General features: G+C 41.2%; 1 protein-coding gene across 2 annotated transcripts in view; it reads right to left on the bottom strand.

The window, feature by feature from the left end:
* The window catches only part of MAMLD1 (mastermind like domain containing 1), a 346,199-nt gene that overhangs the window by 310,430 nt on the left and 13,185 nt on the right, over window positions 1-22,584 (bottom strand). Inside the window, exon 1 of one of the 2 annotated variants that reach the window (XM_054040092.1) lies at window positions 1,070-1,148. The exons of the other annotated variant lie outside the window; for it this stretch is intronic. Coding sequence (XP_053896067.1) covers window positions 1,070-1,114 — 45 coding nt within the window. The 5' untranslated portion in view covers window positions 1,115-1,148. Of the gene's footprint in view, window positions 1-1,069; window positions 1,149-22,584 lie in introns of those variants that run through there. 2 annotated transcript variants of the gene reach the window in all.

The following is a 22,584-nucleotide window of genomic DNA, read 5'->3' as shown; positions in this document are numbered from 1 at the left end:
GTAATGTAATTTTAAACCTCTCTCTAAGTACTGTCAAATGGGAAGAAGATAATGAAATTACTAGTGTGTTGCAAGGTGATTAAATTTACACAATGACTGTGGCTTTGATTAAATGCCAGAAGTGGAGGGGAACCTGTAATAATACAAAATCCTCTAAGTTATACTGTACTTTTCATCAGCTATGTATGTTATACTCAGAATTACAGTTTATCTTAGCAACAGTTATATTTTCTCTCATTGAAAACATGTACCAGGTAGAGAGCAAATACTTTATTCTGTGGATCCTTTCATTATCATCTCATGATGTTGGCTTTCGAATGAATTTGAGAAAAAAATTAAACAGAAGTAACAGCTTTGCAAATGTTTTTTGGTTTCCAAAAATAGGATAGCAGATTTCTAGAATTCACAAGACCTGATCCATGGCCACACATTTTTCTTTATTAAGATGTTGTCTAGCATGTTGTTAAGCAAAATGTTTTCAAAGAGTTTCCATTTACAAATTATAAAAAATACTTCAAAGCCCTCAAGTTACTGTGGGGGGAAAATATCAAAAGAAATAAATGAACAAAACACTCCCCCCCGCAACACCACCACCCACACAGTGAGAATAGCAAACCCAACACTAATTTACAGAATATTTTTAATATTATTAAATCAGGGCAACCACATTTTTGGGTCAAAATATCAAACAGAATTTCATCCCATTTTATACTTCGTTTACCTGCATGAAGTAATCCTATCTCATGAATTAGACTGTATGCAAGTACTCTACCTCTCAAGAATTATGTTCATTTCCTCCCTTGTCTTAGCTCTATTCTATTACTGCATTCCGAGACAAAACATGAAGCCTTTAAAATAAAAGATTATGTACTTTCTAGTAACAATGTACATTTTATTGCCGAAATAACACACATGGAACAGCTGTTTATCAGTCATATTAAGCATCTGAAATATATTTGTATTAATTAGACATGTTTTATCCATGTTTGTTTAAATATTTCACACAAGTAGTTCAAAACAACTTGAAAAGTTAACTGCTTTAAAAAGTATTCATAAAATCCATTCTTACCACTTTGAAATGAAACTGGAAGAGAAAGGAACGTAGCATCAGCATATTATTCACTGAATCTAGGCGGCTTTATTCACTGTGAAAGTAGTAATTTCCCTGCCATGTTTGAAGAACAGGTCTTCATTATATGCACTCCTATCAATACACAGCCTACATACCGCAAGGTGCCTTGGATAGATTCCCATCAAAACAAACTCTGTTAATGCTCTACAGGTTTTTCAAGGTAACATCACATCTATTCCTCAGCTTGAGACGTCCTACTGTTCAGTTTCATATATTCAACAATTTACTGTGGGTCATTTACAAAGATCAAAGGTAGCTGTACCATGCCAACAACCACTGCATTTTACATTAACAGAAACCCAGAAACTGGCACAAATGCATCATTAGTAAACTGTAAGTTAAACTATTATTAGTGCTAAGACAACATCAAATAGATTTTAAGCATTTCTCTGTCCATCCAAAGATGCACAAAAGCAATATCTCTGTGTACTTGCAACTAAAGCCACATAGGTTTCTCTTTAAAGACCTTTGGGTGACAATAGAACATTTTACAGATGCACAGAAACAACAAGGCTAACCAAGTTGTCTTTTCCAGCATAAATCAAGTACTGTTAGAGAACTGGTCAGAGCTCAATCTCTCATAAACCCACGTGATAGACATAATGGGAGAATACAAAACAGAATAATAAAGAGGAAATACTGGAGCTTTATAGGACACTGAAGATATTTTTCAGAAGTTTTAAAATCAGTTTTGTCCTTTGTGATCTTTATAACAACCCTCTGGAATCCTGAAGGTGAATTGTTTGTGAGCTGAACGTTTTCCCTCAAAGAATGGCTTGGGTGAGGAAAGGAGAGAGCATGAGTAGGGAGGAAAGAGGAGATTGGGGGAGACTTGGCGAGAGGATTAAAGGGGTATTTGGGGTAGAGAGAGGAGGGAGATAGAGGGAATGGGAAGACTCCTTTTCAGGCAAAAGGGGAAATTCCCTTCTGATTGGCTCCCTGTCCAGTTCTCCTGCCTTCAGGGGAAGTGCAGCCAATTAAATTTCTCTGCAGGTGCTGAGGAGCTTCCAGAGCTCTCACCTTGTGGAGCAGTCACCTCTGCTCCAGAAGCTCTGTCGGCCCTTTGATCAGAGAGCCTCTGGCCTGGAAGGGGATTAAGATGCTCACAATGGCAGCCCTCTGACTGGCTTTGAGGTAGGACTGTAGAGCTTCTAGTCATGGGGGAAGTAAATAAAGGCTTCCTGATGGCTGCCCCACAGACAGGAGTGAAAACACATAGTCAGACTCTAAGTAAGGTGTTTTACATATTAGAATATGTCTATACTGCAAAGAAAAACCCGCAGCCAGACCATGCCAGCCGACTCAGGCTCTGGGGGTTCAGGTTGCAGGGCTGTTTCACTGCAGTGTAGTCTTCCAGGCTCAGGCTGGAGAACTGAGCTCTAAGACCCTGCAAGCTGCGAGCATCCTAGAGCCCAGGCTCCAGCCCAAACGCAGAAGTCTACACTGCAGTGAAAAAGTCCCGCAGCCCAAGCCCCAGGAGTCCGAGCCAGCTGGCCCAGGTCAGCTGCAGGTTTTTCTTTGCAGTGTAGACATACCCCGAGTGACCAGCTGTTTTCCCCTAGGATTCTGAGGAAGGTCTGGTAACTGGGAGGATAATCAGAGCAATACTCATGGGAGGAATGAGTGCTGCCACACCCCAGCTCCTCACTGACAGACACCCTTCTCCAACTGTATCTGCACATCTGATACGAGATCATGGAGGGAACTGAGACAGCTGCTGGAAAGAAGAAAGGAAATAAATCTACTGGATTGCCAGACCTTTGATTATTATAATTAATCAACACTGTATTTATTACGGTAGTGCCTAAGGACCAACCAAATACGGGGTCCCACTGTGGTAGGCCAGGGGTGGGCAAACTACGGCCCGCAGGACTGTAAAGTATTTTAAATGGTTCTATGTAACATGACTACACAGAAACTAGCATTCCAAGTCTTTCCAATTCCACCCAGTCCTTCCACTACTCTTCAGCTGAAGGCTGTCGTCTCCAAACTCAAGGGGCCTGCTACTCACTCCTGTATGAAACAAACTATGAATTATGTAGTGTGATGAATACTATAGCTCCTTTCATTTTGGAGAGGATATTGTGTTCTCTTACATAGACCACTTTTTCCTAGTCTGCTTATGAGAATGTCATGTGGGACTGTGTCAAAAGCCTTACTAAAATCAAGATATATCATGTCTAGGCCCGTAATCCTATCAAAAAAATAAATTAGGTTGGTTTGACATGATTTGTTCTTGACCCTATTATCCTGTAGGTGCTTACAAACGGATTATTGAAAATTGGTTCCAGTACCTCTCCAGGTATCCAAGTTTGTGTATAATTCTGTGTGTTCTCTTTATTCCATGTGTCCACTATGTTTGCCCTTCTCCATTACTCTGGGACCTCACCCAAACTCCATAAGTTCTCTAAGATAACTGCTAACAGTGCCAAGATTGTTTTAGCTAGTTCCTTAAATATCCAAAGATGCATTTCATCAGGCCCCGCTGACTTGAATACATCTAACTTATCTAAATATTCTTTAAACTTGTTCTTTCCCTGTTTTGGCTTGTGTTTCTTCCTCCTAGTTAATATTAATTTTATTGAGTATCTGGTTACAATTTACCTTTTTAGTATAGACGTAAGTAAAATAGGCATTAAACACCTCAGGCTTTTTGATGTAGTCAATTATTAATTCTCCTTCCATGCTATGTAGAGGACCTACATTTTCCTTAATCTTTTTCTTGCTCCTAATGTATTTATAAAACTTCTTTTTATTGCCTCTTATGTCCCTTACTAAATGTAACCCATTTTGTGTTTTTGTGTTTCTGATTTTGTTCGTTCCTTCTTGTGCTATTTTTTTGTACTCATCGTTAACTTAAAAGTAGATATGGAATGGAATAATACAGGGTTCTCTTCTGAATGCAAAAGTATACAGTATTTTCATTAACAGCTTAGAAGACAGTAGACACTATTGTATGTTGATTGAATTTTTGGATGATACAAGATTTGGATGGATTGCAAACACTGGAAGATACGCTCACAATAAAACAAAGTATGTTAAAATGGACTATGTAAGTATGAATAACCAAATGGACATACAAGTACAGGGGTGCTACCTGGATGGTGGCCATATATGTAGATACAGTCAGAATATATTGGGGAAATGGTAGCTAGCCAATAAAACAGAAAAAGATCTAGGAGCTCACTGTGCCTAGATACCATAGCAATGGGTGTCAGATAAATATTTTTAATAGACTATATGAGTTGAATACAACTCAATAATGCCCCTCCCCTGCTTTTCATCCACCCCGAACACAAATGAAATGCAATACTCAGTTATATTGATAGGTATACCATGTGTAAAATGAAGAAAGTAATTATCCTGCTCGGTTTTGCACTGCTTAGATCTCCACTGTAATACTACACGTGTTACTGGGCATGACATTTTTAAAATGGAAAGCTTGGAATATAAGCTTGGAAAGCTTATATTCTAGATAAAAGAAGATCAAGGAAAGAAGATACTAGTATCAAAGGACTACAAACGTGACGGAGCTGTATAGAGGACAGATTTTCAGTTTAGTCAACAGGAAACACCACAAGAATGGGTTTAAGCTACAGCAGGGAAAAATGAAGTTAATAATTGTTTTCACCTGATAACTCTGAACTGCCAAGCATGCTTTTGGCACTATATATAATAGAATAATAATGATGATGATAATAAAAAGAATTAGGTGAAGAACAAAGCTGGGAATCACATTCCCAGGAGATGTTCAAGGCTAAATGGAGCTTCCACTGCTCAGTGTAGTTTAGGAATGATGCAGGTAGATGTTTATAGTTTGTGTTAGAGTATACTCATGGTTCAAGAACAGTTAAAATGTGTGATATCCAAATGTGCTGGTGATACCTAAACTAATAATGTAGCAAATAATGAGGAACCATCTAACTTTATTCAGATCTGGATCTTTCAGGTCAGCAGGTAGACAATGCAGTCAGTACAAAAAAATGCAATATAAGTTTAGGAACAATGAACTAAAATAGTGACTAATGATTGAAAGGGAAGAGTCATGCAGAATTCTGAACAGAAAAAGGGATTTAGAGGCTATTGTGGGAAAATCCTTGAAATCATTAGCCTAGCATATGGCTGCAGTCCACAAAGCAAACAGGATATTGAGCTGCATCAACACGGGGTAACAATACAAATCAAATGCAATGATAATTTCATTGCAAAGAGAACTGATTGACTTGAATTCTGTCTCGTGTAATGGATTAAGTAACAGTCACCTTATCACAGCAAGTGTATCCTTGGCCTCCGGAGAGAATGCTACCATAAAACAGGCTAATGTTAGGTGTGATTCTGTGGACTATTATTATTTTAAAGCAAAGGCTAAGGGATTGATTGTCTTGTCAGTGGAGAAGATACATCTTTAAGATCTATTATTTGAAATATTCAAAATTGTGAAGGAGATGCATAAAGTTATTTCCAAACCTGGATGCCTAAAATTAGGCTGTTAAATTCTTCACCTGTCAATTTGACTATGGAAATACTGATGGTGTTTTCAGACGTCCTGCACTGTTCCAAAACAGTGCACCTTCATATAAAGATACGGAATCTTGGATTTCCTCTTTCTTTTTATCAACGCCACCTTTTCCCTCCAGCTTGCCTCCCACTTCCTTCCTTTTCCAAACAACCAGTTTCATATGCCTCATTTCTGGCCAAGGCAACAGGAAATAGAGCTTCCTCTATGGCCCATACAACTCTGTGTATTAGCCTTGCTGCCTGACCTACGAGAAATTTAGGGTGCTACCTCCAGACAGATCTTACTCTTTACTGGACCTAAATACCAGGCACATGACATTCACATGGGAGAGCTGAAAAAAATGTGTCAATGAAATGTGCTGCCATTTCTATTTGGTTTAATATTTGTAATTTTTTTATGCTAACTCATGATCTTCCAATAGTAATAGCAGAAAATGGATTATCTCTGAGGGTCTGAAACCAAAATAACTACCTGAAAGATGAGGGTGCTAAGCACCTCTGAGGATATGCTCTGCACCTGCAGGATCAGGCCCTAAGTTTACACTTGCTATTACCATTAGGAAGTTCAGACTCTCAAGGCCACAGAGGTAAACTAAAAATCCAGCACTAGATCCAAAACCGCATCGCCAGAGATCCACTTGGAACAGCTGAGGAGGTAGGGAGAAGGGTCGGGGGGAAGATACCGCTAAGTATTTTTGCATTCCCCTAATCCCCAAGCTTGTCAGGTGCTGGTTTGACCCCAAAGGCAACTTAAGTCAGCCTCAGTCTGCTCTAAATTCTGACACTTGCAACCACTACAAAACGGCTTGAGCCACATGGAAATCATAAGCTTGCATCACTTCTCTGGCCTCACTCCCATCCTGGCCATATGCTGGCACACCCCATAGGTGGGGTCCCCAAAGAGTGGGGAGTACGTAATGGGGAATCCCAAGAAGAACTAAAGATGACTTCAGGCCTGAAGCCAAAATAGGATTAAAAAGAGACATTTCTTAAAATGACTGAACTTATTTATTTTCATCTTAAACTACAAGATGCAGCAATCTGTGATCTTAACAAAATCACAAAAGAACAGGCATTTTGAAAGGGTTGAAATAGAGAAAATTCTGAGGGATATCCTGTTTTTATTTGGGAGATAACTAGCATAAGAAGTAATGAGAGAGACAAGGTAGGTGAGGTAATATCTTTCATTGTAATATTGTATACAATCAGTTGATTCAATTACTTATCAGTTGAGGTTCAGACAACCAGGCTGGTCAGACAAACAAATATACACTCCGAGGTCTAAGACAGACTGAGCTCATGCACTGCTTGCCAAACACATTCTAAGAACATAATTCTAGCACGTATCCGTAACTTTTTGTACACACCTCATACATACATCTAGCAAGAATATTAATTATCAGTGAATTATCAGTTTTCTAATGATATATTATATGCCTCCTTTTGGATATATTTCATGACAACAGTGTGTTGGGTGTAGTGAGTATGTCAGGCCTAACGTGAGTTGCTGACACAGAGTAGTGACCCACCCCTGACACAGTAGAATTAGCCACTGGCTACTCCGCAGGCATCAAAGTTCCCTGAAACCATAAACTAAGGGGCCCCTTTCCCACTCCTTAACATCCATACCCCGCCAGTGGTTGCTTCACACCCATCTGGGTCACCCAGGTCAGTAAACTGTTCGGTCACCCCCAAAGGCATGAAACCAGATCTTATGCCACCCCAAGTCTGACCTGCTCCCAGAGGAGTTCTAGCTCACAGCTACCCTTAGCTGTGCAAGTGTCTCTCTATGCTTGGCAGTTTTGGGGGCACAGCACCTTCCAGCTATGCCTCAGTTTCTCTGCTTCAGGAGGTGCTGGCCCCCAGCTAGTTATCTAGCTGTGCTAGGGTCCCACCACTCCTAGCAGATCTTGGGCCATTGCCCTTTTTTAGCTGTAGTAGGACACACACAGACAATTAACACTGACTCAATTTCCTGGAGAGGGATTACCCCTCGATCACTGAGTCTGGCTATGGCAGGCTTGTACCTGCGCCCTTGGGCTCAACCCTGTTACATCATTACAGAAAACAACGTAAGAAGAAAAAGATTTTCCCCACATTTCCACAGTTCGAATCCCAGAATAACCTTTAGTGTCCATAATGACTCAGGCTACAGACAGAGTGAGGGGTTCCATCATACTCACATTTGGTTGTCTGATGAGGCACACCATTATGTCCTTTCTCCTGGGTCCCATGGGCATGATTCGCCTCTCCTCTTCTACTCTAGTGGCCTGCGTTTATCCTGGCCAGCAAGCTTCTATTGCTTCAGCTCTGCCTCCTCACTCTGACACCTGGCCTCCAGTTCGATCCCTCTCTCCCCCACTAGCAGCCTTTCCACTCCAGGGTCCACAATTCTGGACCTCTCACCGTTGTTGCTGCCTCTGCTGGATAGTTGGGGGAACACTCTGCTTAGTTTCCTGCATTACCTCACCTACCTTGTCTCTCTCATATCCTGGGACCAACACAGCTGTAAAAACACTGCAAATAATAAAGTAATGCCCTGTACATTTCCGAAGGGTGAAAATTGAAAACTTCTTCCTAAGGCCTGCTTTGATACCGACACAAACAAGAATGTCAAGAAAATGCCTGCAATGTACATTCCTATTGAATACACAGGAATTAGTCAATTTCAGTAGCTAATTAACTTGTAATCTTTAAACTGCAATGTTTCCTTGTTGCTATAGTTATAGCTTCTGATAAGGGTAGAGTTCAGCAGCTGCAGTACTTTCCAATAGCAATCTCAGCTATTAAAAAAGCACCCTTTGTTTTCGTACAGTAGGAGGATAATGGGGGCAATACCAGGCACTTTCCCCCTTCTTCCTCACAGAGGCAAACAACCTTGGAATCACTAGTAAGAGTCAGACCACATGTTGGTTCTGCAACTGGCACCAATAAAAACTTGCTGCTAAATCCCATGGTATTAACTTGCTGATATGAGCAGCTCCAGATCTTCAACTGGGGGCCATATGTGCAGGATGTGTTAATACTCCAAAAAAAAGTCTGTTGAACTAGCAAATTTTGATTACTATTACAGCTGGATTTTTATGTGCTAATTAGTTTCACAAATTCAACATTTGCGCATTTAAGCAGATTCCTACATAGGGCAAACAGCTGAAGTCACATAGACAGAGCAATCGCTTTTAGTTCCATGCCTTTTTACTGCGGGACTCCTCAAAGCGTCTTTTACTTGTTTTCAGAAGAGTCTATCAACTTTGAACAGGTTTTTTTTTTAAGCAATTCTATTGTTCGCAGTTCCCCCGTAAAGCAATTTGGGTCACAGATGCTATGTTTAATTGTATTGTAACTGGTTACACCATCTTTGCTTAATGAGATTTGTCTGCACTGCTCCGTTTTATACAAAATTGGCTGGCCTCAAAAGAGTGCACTAGATGGCGGCAGGAGATTCAGGTAGCCTCTTCTGTTCATGCCTGCACATGAAGTAGCCATTATCTGGGTGTGTTGCTTTTACTCTCAATTCCCGGGACTGGACTCTCCAGGATCAGCAACAGGCCATTCTCAGTAGAACACAACCACCTCTGGAACCATAGGAGTCTCCCAGAATCCCAGTCTGGCATCATTCATGGATAATGCAAGGTGGATTTATCTTATTTTGCTTTTTCTTGGCTGTTTCTCGTTTCTTGTGGGGAGAGGGGGGAAATAATGAAAGGATAGTATTGTGTGACTAAGCATTGAAGTGGGATTCCATTTCCAGCTCTATCACAGACCTCTATCTAACCTTGGACAAGTCATCTATGACCTGATTTTCCAAATTGCTGAGCATCCACTGCTCTTTTGAGTTCAGTGGCAGCCATAGGTACTCAGCACTTCTGAAAATTAGGCCACTTCTCTTTGTGTGGCTCTTTCTCTGTAAAATGGGGATAACGTGTCCTTAAAGTGGGGTGTTGAGGATAAAGTTCATTAATGTTCATGTGCTGTTCAGATCCTAAGGTGATAGGGGCTATATAAGAACCTCGACGGACAGATAATTATCATTTCCCAGTTCAATTCTAATTTCTTGTCTTTGTTTTATTGAGTTTAGTGACTCAGTCCTGACCCAATAGCTTCCTGCTGAGCACTGCTAAGAGCCATTTCTGCTATAGGTTTTGTACACATCCACTTGAGTGCTGGCATAGACTGCCACCATCAGCATTGTTGCACATCCCATTAGACAGTCACAGTGAGATGATTTATTATTTAACGACAGGCAATGTGGCAGAAGTGCTAGCATTACTTTTCTTAATATCTATTAAATGTTCAATACAACACTCTGCTGAAGATCTTGTTGTTTCTCTGATGTACGGAGGCACTTTCTATAGATAATGCAGCAGTTCACATTGTAGTAAATATGAATGCCAGTAAAAGACCCGTGCTTCATTTTAGATCTGTGAACATTTTACAAATATCTCCAAAGGAATTGTGCATTTCACCCTTTGCAAAGCAAAAAACAAAACAAAACCTAATGTGCAGAATACACGGTGGAAAAACTGGAGAGAAAGAAAAAAGGTCAGTACTGAATTGTTTTGCTGAACACAGGAGATATTTGGACATATATTATCTCCCACGTGAGCACAATAAAATGTAGTGTCACAACCAATGTGAGGTAAAAAGCGTTATACCCATTTTACATATTGCTTCTGGCCCGTACCGCGCTAATGAGCCAGGGGATATCTGAGTTCATTCTCATGATTGTTTATAGCATGCAAGTCTTTTCGGATTCCTCAATGTAATTAGATGGCCAAATAGCCAGGGCAGCATAGAACATTCACTTATATACGAAACTGTCCAGAAGCTTGTCCCCGCCCCCCTCCCATCAGTCCAAGAGCTAGGCACAGGGATACATTTCTGGCCTCCAGACTGCAACTATGAAAAATGAAACTGCCAGCCAACAAAAGGCAATTCATGAGCACAGAGAACAGGACTTTCACATAAACAGGACCTAGGCTATGGAACTCACTGCCAGAACAATTAAAACTGACCATTACACTCCCCATTTGCAAAACTAAATGCAAAACTTATTTCTTTGACCTAACTTTCCCACCATAAATTCTCCTCACACACTCACCAACTCTTTATTCCATTCAAGCATTTTTCACTTACCTGATGGAAAGCAAGAAAGGGAGATTATTGTCTTTATATATTTACACACACACACACACACACACACACACACACGTCATATTCTACAGTGATAAGCGCAAACATGAGAACAGAAGGGTAGAGAGAGGAAAAAAATCAAAATCCTAAACATGGATGCCCTCAAGCTTTGTCACTTGGGCTCATCCATAATTATCATGCAACTTGGAGAGTCATTGCACAAAGAATCTATAATCATTCAAAGAATGGTAATTTCTGAATGAATATGCATCCAGCATTTGTCATGAAATGCTGCATTTGTTGTCACACGTTTGAAGAAATATATATTGTACCCACCAATATCAAATGCTATATTGGCCAAAATGGAGCGTGGCCAGTGGCTCTAGCAAGAATTTGAGAGTCAGAACCACTGGATTCTAAAGTGGCCGTCACTGACTTGCTGTGTGACTCTCAGAAACTCACTTAAACTTTCTTTGCCTCAGTTTTCCCACCTCTAAAATGAAAACACATATACATACCTACTTCGCAGGGATGTTTGTAAAGTGATGAACTGGGTTTTAGCCCACGAAAGCTTATGCCCAAATAAATTTGTTAGTCTCTAAGGTGCCACAGGTACTCCTCGTTGTAAAGAACTTGTAACACCTACCTCATAAATTAACATCTCTAAAGCACCTTGAAATCCTCAGATGAAGGGTGCCATATAAATATAAAGCAAAAGTAGCATAGTCTGTGCTCTGCACTGACCAATCAGTTAAACTATATTATGGAATAATTGCTATGCAAGTTTTGTTCAGAAATTAAGAAAACAAAAATAGTTATTGAGCTAGTGGGAAAAAACTAAAGAACCCCCTGATACAGCTTTCCTTGGGAATCACAATATAAATAAAGTCTAGCCCAGGGGTCGGCAACATTCGGCACGCGGCTCGCCAGGGTAAGCACCCTAGCGGGCCGGGCCAGTTTTATTTACCTGCTGACGCAGCAGGTTCGGCCGATCGTGGCCCCCACTGGCCGCGGTTCGCCGTCCCGGGCCAATGGGGGCGGCGAGAAGCAGCGCTGGCGAGCAATGTGCTGGCCGCGGCTTCTCGCCGCCCCCATTGGCCCGGGACGGCGAACCGCGGCCAGTGGGGGCCACGATCGGCCGAACCTGCCGTGTCAGCAGGTAAATAAAACTGGCCCGGCACGCCAGGGTGCTTACCCTGGCGAGCCGCGTGCCGAACGTTGCCAACCCCTGGTCTAGCCTATCATTTCTTTTAATTTTCTAAACAAATCTCTGAAACAGTAAGTTTGCACTCAGCTAGAGAAGCAGCAGAAGCTGCTACTGCTGTAATGAATGAAACAAGCAAATAAAGTAGAACTTTCCCCCCAGTGTTTTAAATAATTTTTTTAAATCTTCAGTTATTGTAAAATAACAGGAATAGAATCATAGAATTGTAAGACTTGAAGGGACTTTGAGAGGTCATCTAGTCGAGTCCCCCGCACTCATTTCAGGACTAAGTATTATCTAGACCAGTGATTCTCAAACTAGGGCCGCCCTTCCTGCAGCCCCCATTGGCCTGGAGCGGCGAACCGCAGCCAATGGAGCCGCGATCGGCCGAACCTGCAGACGCGGCAGGTAAACAAACCGGCCCGGCCTGCCAGAGGCTTTCCCTGAACAAGCGGCGGCCCTAGTTTGAGAACCACTGATCTAGGCCATCCTTGATAGGTATTTGTAAAACACCTTGGTTTTGAGAATTCCTGGCTCTTTCCTCCTGTTTGGTTATCTTATTGTTTTAGCTGTAGCTTTCATGAATGCTTCATACTATGTACATCAGAGAGAGAAGGTGGGTAAGGTAATATCTTTTATTGGACCAACTTCTATTGGCGAGAGAGACAAGCTTTCGAGCCACATAGAGCTCTTCCTCAGATCTGGGAAAGGAACTCCCAGCATCACAGCAAAATTCAAGGTGGAATAGATTGTTTAGCATAAATAGTGAGCAAACATTGTAAAGGCACCATTAAAGGTAGAGTGGCCCATTAAAACATCTGCAGTCATAGGACAAAAAGAGAGGGGATTAGTGGGTTACAGATTGTTATAATAAGCCATAAATCCAGTGTCTCTGTTCAGTCCATGATTTTTGGTGTCTAGCAAAGTAATAAATTTAAGTCCAGGCTCGTCTTTTGGAAGTGTTGTGCAGATTTCCTTTGGGGATGAGGACTGATAGATCAGATATAGAATGACTGCTTTGTGAAAAGTGTTCCCCCACAGGGTGTTTTTGTCTTTTTATCATTTTCCTGTGTGAGTTCATTGGACAGCGTAGTGATTGTCTGGTTTCACCCACATCATTGTTAATGTGGTATTTACTGCACTGGATGAGGTATGAGGTACTTGCCTGTTGTGATACGCATGCGTAGGATCCAGGGATCTTGAAAGGTGTGTTGTGGGGATGTTGATCATTGTAGCAGTGGAGATATGTCTTCAGGTTTTGCATCTGTTGTCTGGAAGGGCCTGGCGCCGCTCTGAGTTGGTGTGTCCTGGTCTGTGGGGAGCTTGCTTCGGACAATGAGCTTGGAGAGGTTGGGGAGTTGTTTGAAGGCCAGACGGAGGGTTCAGAAAAGATTTCTTCCATGATAGGGGTCCTCATTGAGTATGGATTTTAGTTGCTTGATAATACCTCATATGGTTTCCAGCGTGGGGTGGTAGGTGATAACTAGGGTGTACGGTCAGAGGGGGGTTTATTTCTGTATTGAAGCAGGTACTCCTGGGATATTTGAGAACAGAGGCACTAGATTTATGGCTTATTACAACAATCTGTAACCTACTAACCCCCCCTTTTTGTCCTATGACTGCAGAGGTGTTAACGGGCCACTCTACCTTGAATGGTTCCTTTACAATATGTGCTCACTACTTATGCTAAACAATCTGTTCCACCTTGCATTTTGCTGTGATGCTGGGAGTTTCTTTCCCAGATCTGAGGAAGAGCTGTGTGTGGCTTGAAAGCTTGTCTCTTTCACCAACAGAAATTGGTGGTTCAATAAAAGATATTACCTCACCCACCTTTTCTCTCTAATATCCTGAGGCTGACATGGATACAACTATACTGCACATCACTACTGACATGGCAGTTTAAACTTTCACTTCTGTGTAAAAAAAACCAGACATGGGTCTAACAGAAAACTGTCTAAACCAAAGGAAAAAATCCACATCAGGCATGTCCGCCAATCTCACAGTTCTATTATTGAATTTTCGTAACAATTTTACACTGAACAAACCATCGCAAAAGCATTTTGCCTCCTAATCTTCTTCAATATATAATCTCTAATTTAGTGGAGAATCAGCAAGTACAAAACATCATTTTCTCTTCCAGTTCTTAGTGTGCAGAAGTTGTCGCCATATTTTTTCTCAGAGGTATGTGTAGTTCTTTAGACAACATAGTGATGATTTCTTAGACACCCAAGACACCAGGGAATTTCCAGCCAAGAGCTTGTTGATAAAGTACCAGCTGACAGCAACCCCTCCGTCTCTCTTTGTATGATGTCCACTTTTAGCAGTAGTAATCAATCTGTCACTGCACAGACACATGACCATACCATACATTAAATGTGTCAAAGGACAGAAGCACCATGCCTAATGAAGAGACGGGGAGTCTCTTGAACCCAATTCTTTAAATAGGGAATCCCTGCAAATAAAATCCTGATTGATGTTTTACAATTGTTTAATGCTGTGCTTTGCTTGACTTCAGTGGGATTGCCTCAGGCATAAGTCAGTGCAGAATCTGGCACATATACTGTCTGGTTTGATTAATGTAGCAATTTTGGGGTACAACCATCTCTATCATATGCATGCAGAAAAAGAGAGAATAATTATAAACATGTATCTTGCTCATTTCAAATGAGATTTTCCAAAATGCCTAGGGGATTTGGATGCTCAGTTCCCATTAAAATTAATGAGAATTGGGTGTCCAAATTCAGCAGACAGATTTACAGATCCTAGTCTTGGTCTGAAGTTCACCTGGATGCGAAGGGCCGGTGCAAAGCCTCTCTACTATTTCTGATCTTAACATTTTTGTTGGTGTAAATGTTCAAATTCTGAATTTTATCCAGTGGGGGTGAATCTGATACAATAAAGATACACAGAAATACTGAACATAGACTATTTTGTCACAATAGAAAGTAATTGAAGGCCAGATCCTGCAAGGTCCTGAGCAATCTCAGCTCCTATTGATGTCAATAAGAGGTGAGAGTATCCAGCACCTTGCAGGAAGTGATCAGCACCTCTCAGAAGTGAGACCTAATTACCTCAGAGAATCCTGGAGCTGGGAAAGAGTCTGGATACAGACTGATGAACTACAGTTTTAAAAGTATTATATGATGCACTCATTTAGAGTTTAACAGCAATATTATTGGAGGAACCCTCTAGAATAAAATAGGCTGCATAGCAGGGGGGATCTGAAGAGCTGTCTCTCATGCACACATACAATCTACGGCACTTTCTGTAAAAACTCAGAGGGACTCTCACGAAAAAGTCCATTTTATAACCATAATATCTAGTTGTTCAATGGTATTTCTAAAAAGTACCTTTTCCCCTCATCCCTGTTTTCCTAGTGTCATATTATGGAGCTTATCCAGATGTAATCAGAGAGAATCAGGTAATTTATATGCTTTTCATTCAGTTCACTTTAAGACTCTTGGAGGATGTGATTAATTCACAAATAGCCAACTAGAAGAGTTGAGCATTAGAATAATTATTGACCTGAATGGACATCCTGGTTTTGTTCCAGAACAAGACCTACCTTTTGTGGTATACAAAAATCAATCATTCTTCCTAATTAGAACATGTGGAATTTGTTACAAAACAGGAACAAGGTTTGCCCCATTTCTTTGATATTTTGAACTTTCAAGCTACATTATATCCAGTTCATTATCATACTGCTTCCGGGACAGAAAATAGCAAGTAGGGTGAAGGGATGAGGGTGTTGATTGGATGGCATTGAGAATTTGAAAGCGGCTATGTTATTGTAGTTTTCTTCTTCCAGGCAGCTTTTTTACCTGAATTTTGCCAAATTCCTTAAAAGAGAGAGAAATGTACAGGTTTGAAGAGGATTCATATTTTCAGCTTTACTATTATTATTTTTTTACTTTACTAAACTATATTATTCTGCTTTACTAGTGGATTCTTGATGCAAAATACGATTGACAGTTAACTTCAACTGAAAACTGACTCAGATACCATCAGTGGACTTCAGAAGTATTTCATACAATATTCTACACACAGTTTTTATAGAGTCTGTAACACAAACCCAAGCAGGCATAAACTATATGTGCTTGGGTAAACAATTTTGAAATTTTCTATTGGCAACATTTCTTCTAGTGACTGGCAGATTTTTCTTGTTCTTCTTGTCTTTTATTAACATACTATTCGATAACTAATGGCAACTGTAATATTATTAATTATATTGGGGCATATGCAGTAGTACAGATGTAAATGACAGCAAATGGCATGTCCATCTTGGAAGAGTATGTTGATAACATTTAGAGGAAGGTATGAGAACAATGATTTAACCAATGTTCAAATTGCTAGCTACACCTTTGGCTCTTAGTTAAATGAATGAACAATAGTGTTTCATGGCAAATTTCTTTCCATTAGTTTCCTGAACGACAAAGACTTTTGGATCATTATTCTTTGGAACCTGATAGGAAGATCTCAAAGTACACGTAGAGCAGTCATGGATAGGAGGCCAAGTAGCTCAGATTGGTAACTGAATATAAAGTCTTCCAACTCTAGGTGACCAGCATAAATCCTGCCCAGGTTGCTTGACTACTACAAGGTATGGCTTTTTCCCCATTGGTGTTTATTGTATTTCAAAATGGTGTCTTCCTGTCTTTTATCCTTTACTGTAATGATCTTTATTACTTTTCAAACCCACTTTGGGGTAAAAGATCTGTGACAGAGTGGAGGTAGTTGCAGAACAGATGTCTGTCTAGACAGATGGCATTTAAAAAAAATAAATTTAAGAAAGGGTCATCTCAGCAAGACATCAGTGGGAACATGTGGTAGGCAATGAGTTAAGCAAAACAATCCATTCCTAGGTTATGCTGGCAACATTGATGACAGGTATGAACAAAAGTAGCACATAAAAAAAAAAAAAAAAAAAAGCCAGGCTAAAAAAATCCAGCTGTATTTAAAAGGTGGAAGAATCTGTGGTTGTCAAATGGCAAAGGACAAAATTAGAAGTGACAGAAATTGTATTTGGTAGCTTCAAAATGGGAGGTTAAAAGAAAAAAATGAAAGCTATAAAAAACTTGACAATGTCTTTTTAACAAGCACTATATCTTGTGATAAAGTTGAATGGATCTCGGAATGTAATCAATAATTTTCACTAACCGCTTTCTGCAAAAATGGCAATAATCCTTTTGCTGGATTCTTCTCAGATATGTTCAGATGACATACAGCCGCTCCGAATTTCTCCAGATGATAATTCACTCTACAGAGTCAATTTCTCAGTAGACTAGCAGAAGAAAATTGTCTAAAAAGGTACAGTGTTCATATTTTGACAATATATCTTGACTGCTAGCAGGCTGGTGTCTTACAGAATATTATTTGAGAGCTTCACTTCAGAAAAGCCAGAGGATACTGTTATGGCTTTTGTATTGTATCTGAGTATTCCAACAATCCCAAAGAAGAAACAGAAGATGATTGTTAGAGACAACATAGCTTTACTTGAACAACAACCTTTTACGGACCTGCTTCTCCTTTCACTTACAAGGCTACAAATCAGGAGTAACATTTGAGTTTCATAAATGTGAGGGGAAAATCAGGCTCTGTATCTCTAATATAACATCACCATGGGCTTTTAATCCATATGAATAAATCTATATAACCCAGCTGCTTGTTCGCTCATAGGCAGAATGTACTGAAACAATATAGCCCCCATATTTCTGAATCATCTCAGTACCCACATAGTACTAATGGATAGTGGGAAATCCTAAATAAAGCAGGGCTTTGGAGCGGAGCCCGGAGCTGGAGTGTGGAGCAGCTCCGGAGCAGTGGAGCTGCAGGTTTTTGCCGGGAGCTGGAGTGGAGCCGGAGCACAGCTCCAAAGCCCTGAAATAAAGTTCTGACTTTTTTTTTTAATCAAACCACAAGCCTGTGGTGCACAAGATTCTCTCCCATGGACACATTTTACAGCAAACTGATTATTTGCCTGCTTCTAACAATAAACAACTGGAGACCAGATTTAATAATTATAATGGTAGCATCTTGACTACTTCAAATACATTTGCACACAAAAGGCTAAAGAGGAAAGATGTTTAAACCATCTGTATGTAGGTTTAAAGAAGGTTAAAACTCTGGATTGGACTCGAGAGCTCAGTTCAGTTCCCAGCTCTGCCACAGACTTCCTATGTGACCTTGGCCAAGTGATTTAATCACTCTGTGCTTCAGTTCCTGCTTGTAGAACTGGCATTATGCTATTTCCTTTGTCTGTCTGGATTGTAAGCTCTTCTGGGCAGGGACTCCTCTTTACTATAAGTGACTGTGATTTTCAAAACTGACTAGGAAATTTAACCACATAAATGTCATTGAAATTAATTGTAGTTTAGTAGCTAAATCACTTAATCAATTTTGAAAATCACCTAGTCAGTCTCAACCTATATGTACAGCTATCACAATGGGGCCCTGACATCTGAAGAAGTGAGGTTCTTACCCACGAAAGCTTATGCTCCCAATACTTCTGTTAGTCTTAAAGGTGCCACAGGACCCACTGTTGCTTTAGTCTAAAGAAAATTCACCATAGTTTGTTCTTAACTCTCTCTGAGCTCTTTTCTTAAAGTTTAGAAGTCAAATACTCCTCCTTTGGAAAAACTCACAGGAGGGGTAAAAAGGCTTGTCAAACCCCTTGACAGTGAAATGGTGGAGCTCCCAAGGAATGCTCCTTTCATTGGGTAGGACTTTCTGCCTTGCAGATGTTATGACTGATACTTTGCAGACTTTCTGAATTTGCAAGGAGTTTAAGACCCTATCCCATGGATCTGGGGTCTCTACAAGGGAGAGTCAGCCCCTCTTCTTGGCTCTTGGAACCCCTTCAGCCCTGGCTGCTATATTACCTATTATACCCCTCATCACCCTGCACAATGGGGAAAAAGGCCTGGAAGGAGCATTAATATTGGTTAGACCAACATTAACTCCTATACAGATTTCCAAACAGAGATCTGTCAAGTCTCTAGAAAAGGATAGTAGATGGAGCAACTGTTTCTTGTCCTTCCTCTACTCCAACACTCACCCCAGATGCAGCAATATAGTGTATGTGAGGAAGGCCTTCCAGAGAATTTTTGTGGTTGCTGCCGTGTATCTTGTCTTCCTCCCTGTTCTTCTTTGGAGAGACAATCTGCTTTCCTCTTCATCATGAGTCTTTATGTAAGGAAACTGATGCTTCTCATCTTTTGTGGGTAGGAGATTTGGTTGGAGAAGTTTGACTCTCACCATCTCCACATTTTAAACTGTAAAGAAATTCCACCAATGGAATAGACAAACGCTTAACAAATGGAAAATACAAAGAGTGATTGCTAATAAACCACTTGGGGGGGGGGGAGGAAAACCTCTTTAAATACCTGAATATGCAGCATGTGAAAAGGAAGAGAGGTAGGGGCAGAAAAGGCAGAAGCAGTATCGCTTCTCATTGCTTGTTTGTAGCATATGTACCCAAAGAACTCATTACTTCATTCCTTACAGGGACAATCATCTCTTCTTAGCCTCCTTCGTCAGTCTCAGCACTACTTACTGCCACAGAACGGATAAGCAAAGAGACAAAGCCAATGAGGAGCAGCACAGGTCATGCTGTAGAAGGTGACTGTAATGACACTTTAGCTATTAATAATTTAGCTTAGTATTCATTCGTTAACATTTAAGTGAGGATTCATTGTCACATCGCCCATCACAGATGCACGCTAAGGAGATAACAGGTAGAAAGAAAAAAAAAAAAAAAAAGAGAGCAGTAATAAAACCCTTTTTGTTGCTTCCAGGCATGTTCTGCGGTTTGGTTGCTAAGCTCAATGTATTTCAATGCTTTGCTTTTTATGGATCACTTAGTTGAACTTGTAACTAAAAAACACAGAACACTTTGGTTTTGAGGCAGTCCCATAGCCTCAAAATACATAGCTTGGAATACATAGCTGCCTTTTCAGGAGGGTGTTGTTAGTTGGCTTTGGGTTATACATAGTTGGGAGGAACAGCTCCATATTAATTCCCCTTTTGGGTATGATTAGGAGGCACTGTTCTGGCTTGTTTTCTGTTATATTTATAAGGCCATGAGTCTGGTTCCTATCAAAGTCAAGAGGACCCACACGTGTATGTCCTGCATCAGAATATGACCCTGAAACTTTTGTTTTGTTGTCCAGAATTCCAAACATGCATAATAGCAGCTCTTCTCCTTCAAGGAGGGTCAGGTCATCAAATGGAACCCAGTTGTTTTCCTGCCTCAACACAGGTTGGGGTTCCTGGTGTTTCTCCAGGATATTCCTTTTTTCCCATTCTTGCAGATGCACATGAAGAAAGAGTCCGGGTAAAGGCACCTTTGATTCTAAAGAAGAGAACAGCAGAAGAGGTTTAAAAAGGATGCCAGCTCAGCGTGTGCAGTGGTAAGCAGCAGGCACAGATGTTAGGTTGTCTTACCCCATGTCAGAACCTCACAATACTCACTGGATGGTCAGTCTCATAGCTGGGAATATATGCATGTCAGATATGGGTGCCAGAGTGGCTCAACCAGCTGATTCTAACAAAAAGCAACCCACCCACCCAGAGTACACTGTAGGGAAACCACAGGGCAGGCTGTTATGAGCTAAATGCTTCTGAGTTGTATCATTTTGGCCTTCATCAGCACTCTTCTTGCAAGGATCTCAACATATTTTACAAAGGAGAGCAAATATGATTACCCCTCTTTCACCACTGAGGCACGGAGATGTTAAGTGACATGCCCAACAACAGATTCAGTCTCCTTGATTTAGTTCCTAGTCCAGGATAACATGACCAGACTGAGATGGGGAAAGGCAGCCAGACAGATACCCTCTACTGCACTGAGGAACACAGCACCTCTACTCTCTCTTTCCCTTTTAGATAAGTATTTTCAAACCAAATGTGCATGACTTTCTGGTACTGTTGGAAGAAGTAAATATAATCTCTATGTCTCTTACATTGCCATAATACAAAGGAACACTTGAACCATATGGAAAGATCAATATACTATCTTCACTAACAGATTACTGATATTTGTGTTGTTATTGTTATACTATATACCTGTATATATTCATCTTTCCTTTCTGGCATTTTACACTGGTGTAATTGAGAGGAAAATCAGGCCCTAAATGACCCTCATAAGTAAGAATCCAATTCTGTCAAGGTGGTCACAGATTCCATGACTTCTAAGGACCTCCATGACTTCTTCGGCTTCAGCCTGCCACAGCTGCGGCAGTGGAGCAGCTGTCAGTCCCCTCCCAGGAGCAGCAGTTGGGGCCAGGGCCGGAGTAGCGGCTGGGGCTGAGTCAGCCCCAGGGGCCGCCGCAGCCCCAGGGGCTTGGCTGATCAGTCGCCGAGGCCGGAGCAGCGGTCGCCGGGGCAGGAGCAAGAGTAGTGGCTGCCATCACAGGACCGGCCGACAGAGCAGCGGCCAGACTGGGTCAATCCTTTAGGAGGAGCAGTGGGGCCAGGGCATCAGTCAGCGGTCATCTCCGACTGTTAGCCCACTCCCGTCCCCCTCCCATGGTATTTTTAGTTAAAGTCAAGGACAGGTTACAGGCTTCCATGAATTTTTGTTTATTACCCACGACCGGTCCATGACTTTTACTAAAATTCCTGTGACAAAATCTTAACCTTATTCACGAGTGACCTCCGTGACAGAATCGGGTCCTTACTCATGAGGTATATTTTGTCACCAATGGAGTTAAGTGTTGTTGATCAATAGCTAATTTTCTAGTTATAATTTTATTTATTAATCATAAACATTTAAAAAGAAAAGAAATACTATACTGGGCATCTTAGTTTAATAACTCTTTGAGTAATTAAACCAGGCCAGCTAAACTGCAGTCCCAGTTAAAGTAAAGCACTTTTCAGTTTAGCGTGTTTCTTGATAGGGACGCGTTTTGAAAATTATATCTTCTTCAGTGAAGAAAGAAAGGGTTAGTTCTATATATTTTGTCTGTTGGCCACTGAAGATCTTCTGTTGATCTCATTATACAGAAAGACTGAGGCCTACATCCTTTTTATCATACTCACAGACTGAAGTCATAGGCACTAGAGAGGAGTGGCAGGACCCAAAGGGCCATGCCCTCCCCCACTTCTTAAAATTTGGCTGGAAGGAAGAGTGCTGTGGCCTTGCTTGGCTGGCTGGCACCACAGCCCACCCTGGATCATGCCATGTGCCAGGTGGGTCCTGCTCTGCATCATCCCACATGCCACCAGCTGAATCGTCACCTGCCAGCTGCCAAAATTGCAGCAATGGCTCCTCTCAGAGCCAGAGACCAGCCAGGTCGGGGAAGTGTGATGGGCTGAGGGCACACTAACAGGGAAGGGACATGAAGGAATGGGGCAGGGGCGGGAAACAGGGCAGGAGAGGGTCAGGCCGGTTGGGGGGAGGAGGCAAGTGTTTTGGCAGCATCAGGTCTGGGGGGGGAGGGGGTTGGCTTCCTCACTTCTGCAGTCCTTCCGACATCTATTACTGAAGTAAATGGAACTACTCACATGACCAAGGCAAGTAGCATTTGTCCCTCAGTATACGCATTTCTAGTCCTAAATATTGATTCTCTTAGTCAAACATAAGCATGGTGGAGGTTAA

Source organism: Malaclemys terrapin, chromosome 9, assembly GCF_027887155.1.
Source record: "Malaclemys terrapin pileata isolate rMalTer1 chromosome 9, rMalTer1.hap1, whole genome shotgun sequence".
Lineage (NCBI taxonomy): Eukaryota > Metazoa > Chordata > Testudines > Emydidae > Malaclemys > Malaclemys terrapin.
Note: the sequence above shows the minus strand (reverse complement) of the source record. Positions and strands in the feature narration are given on the sequence as shown.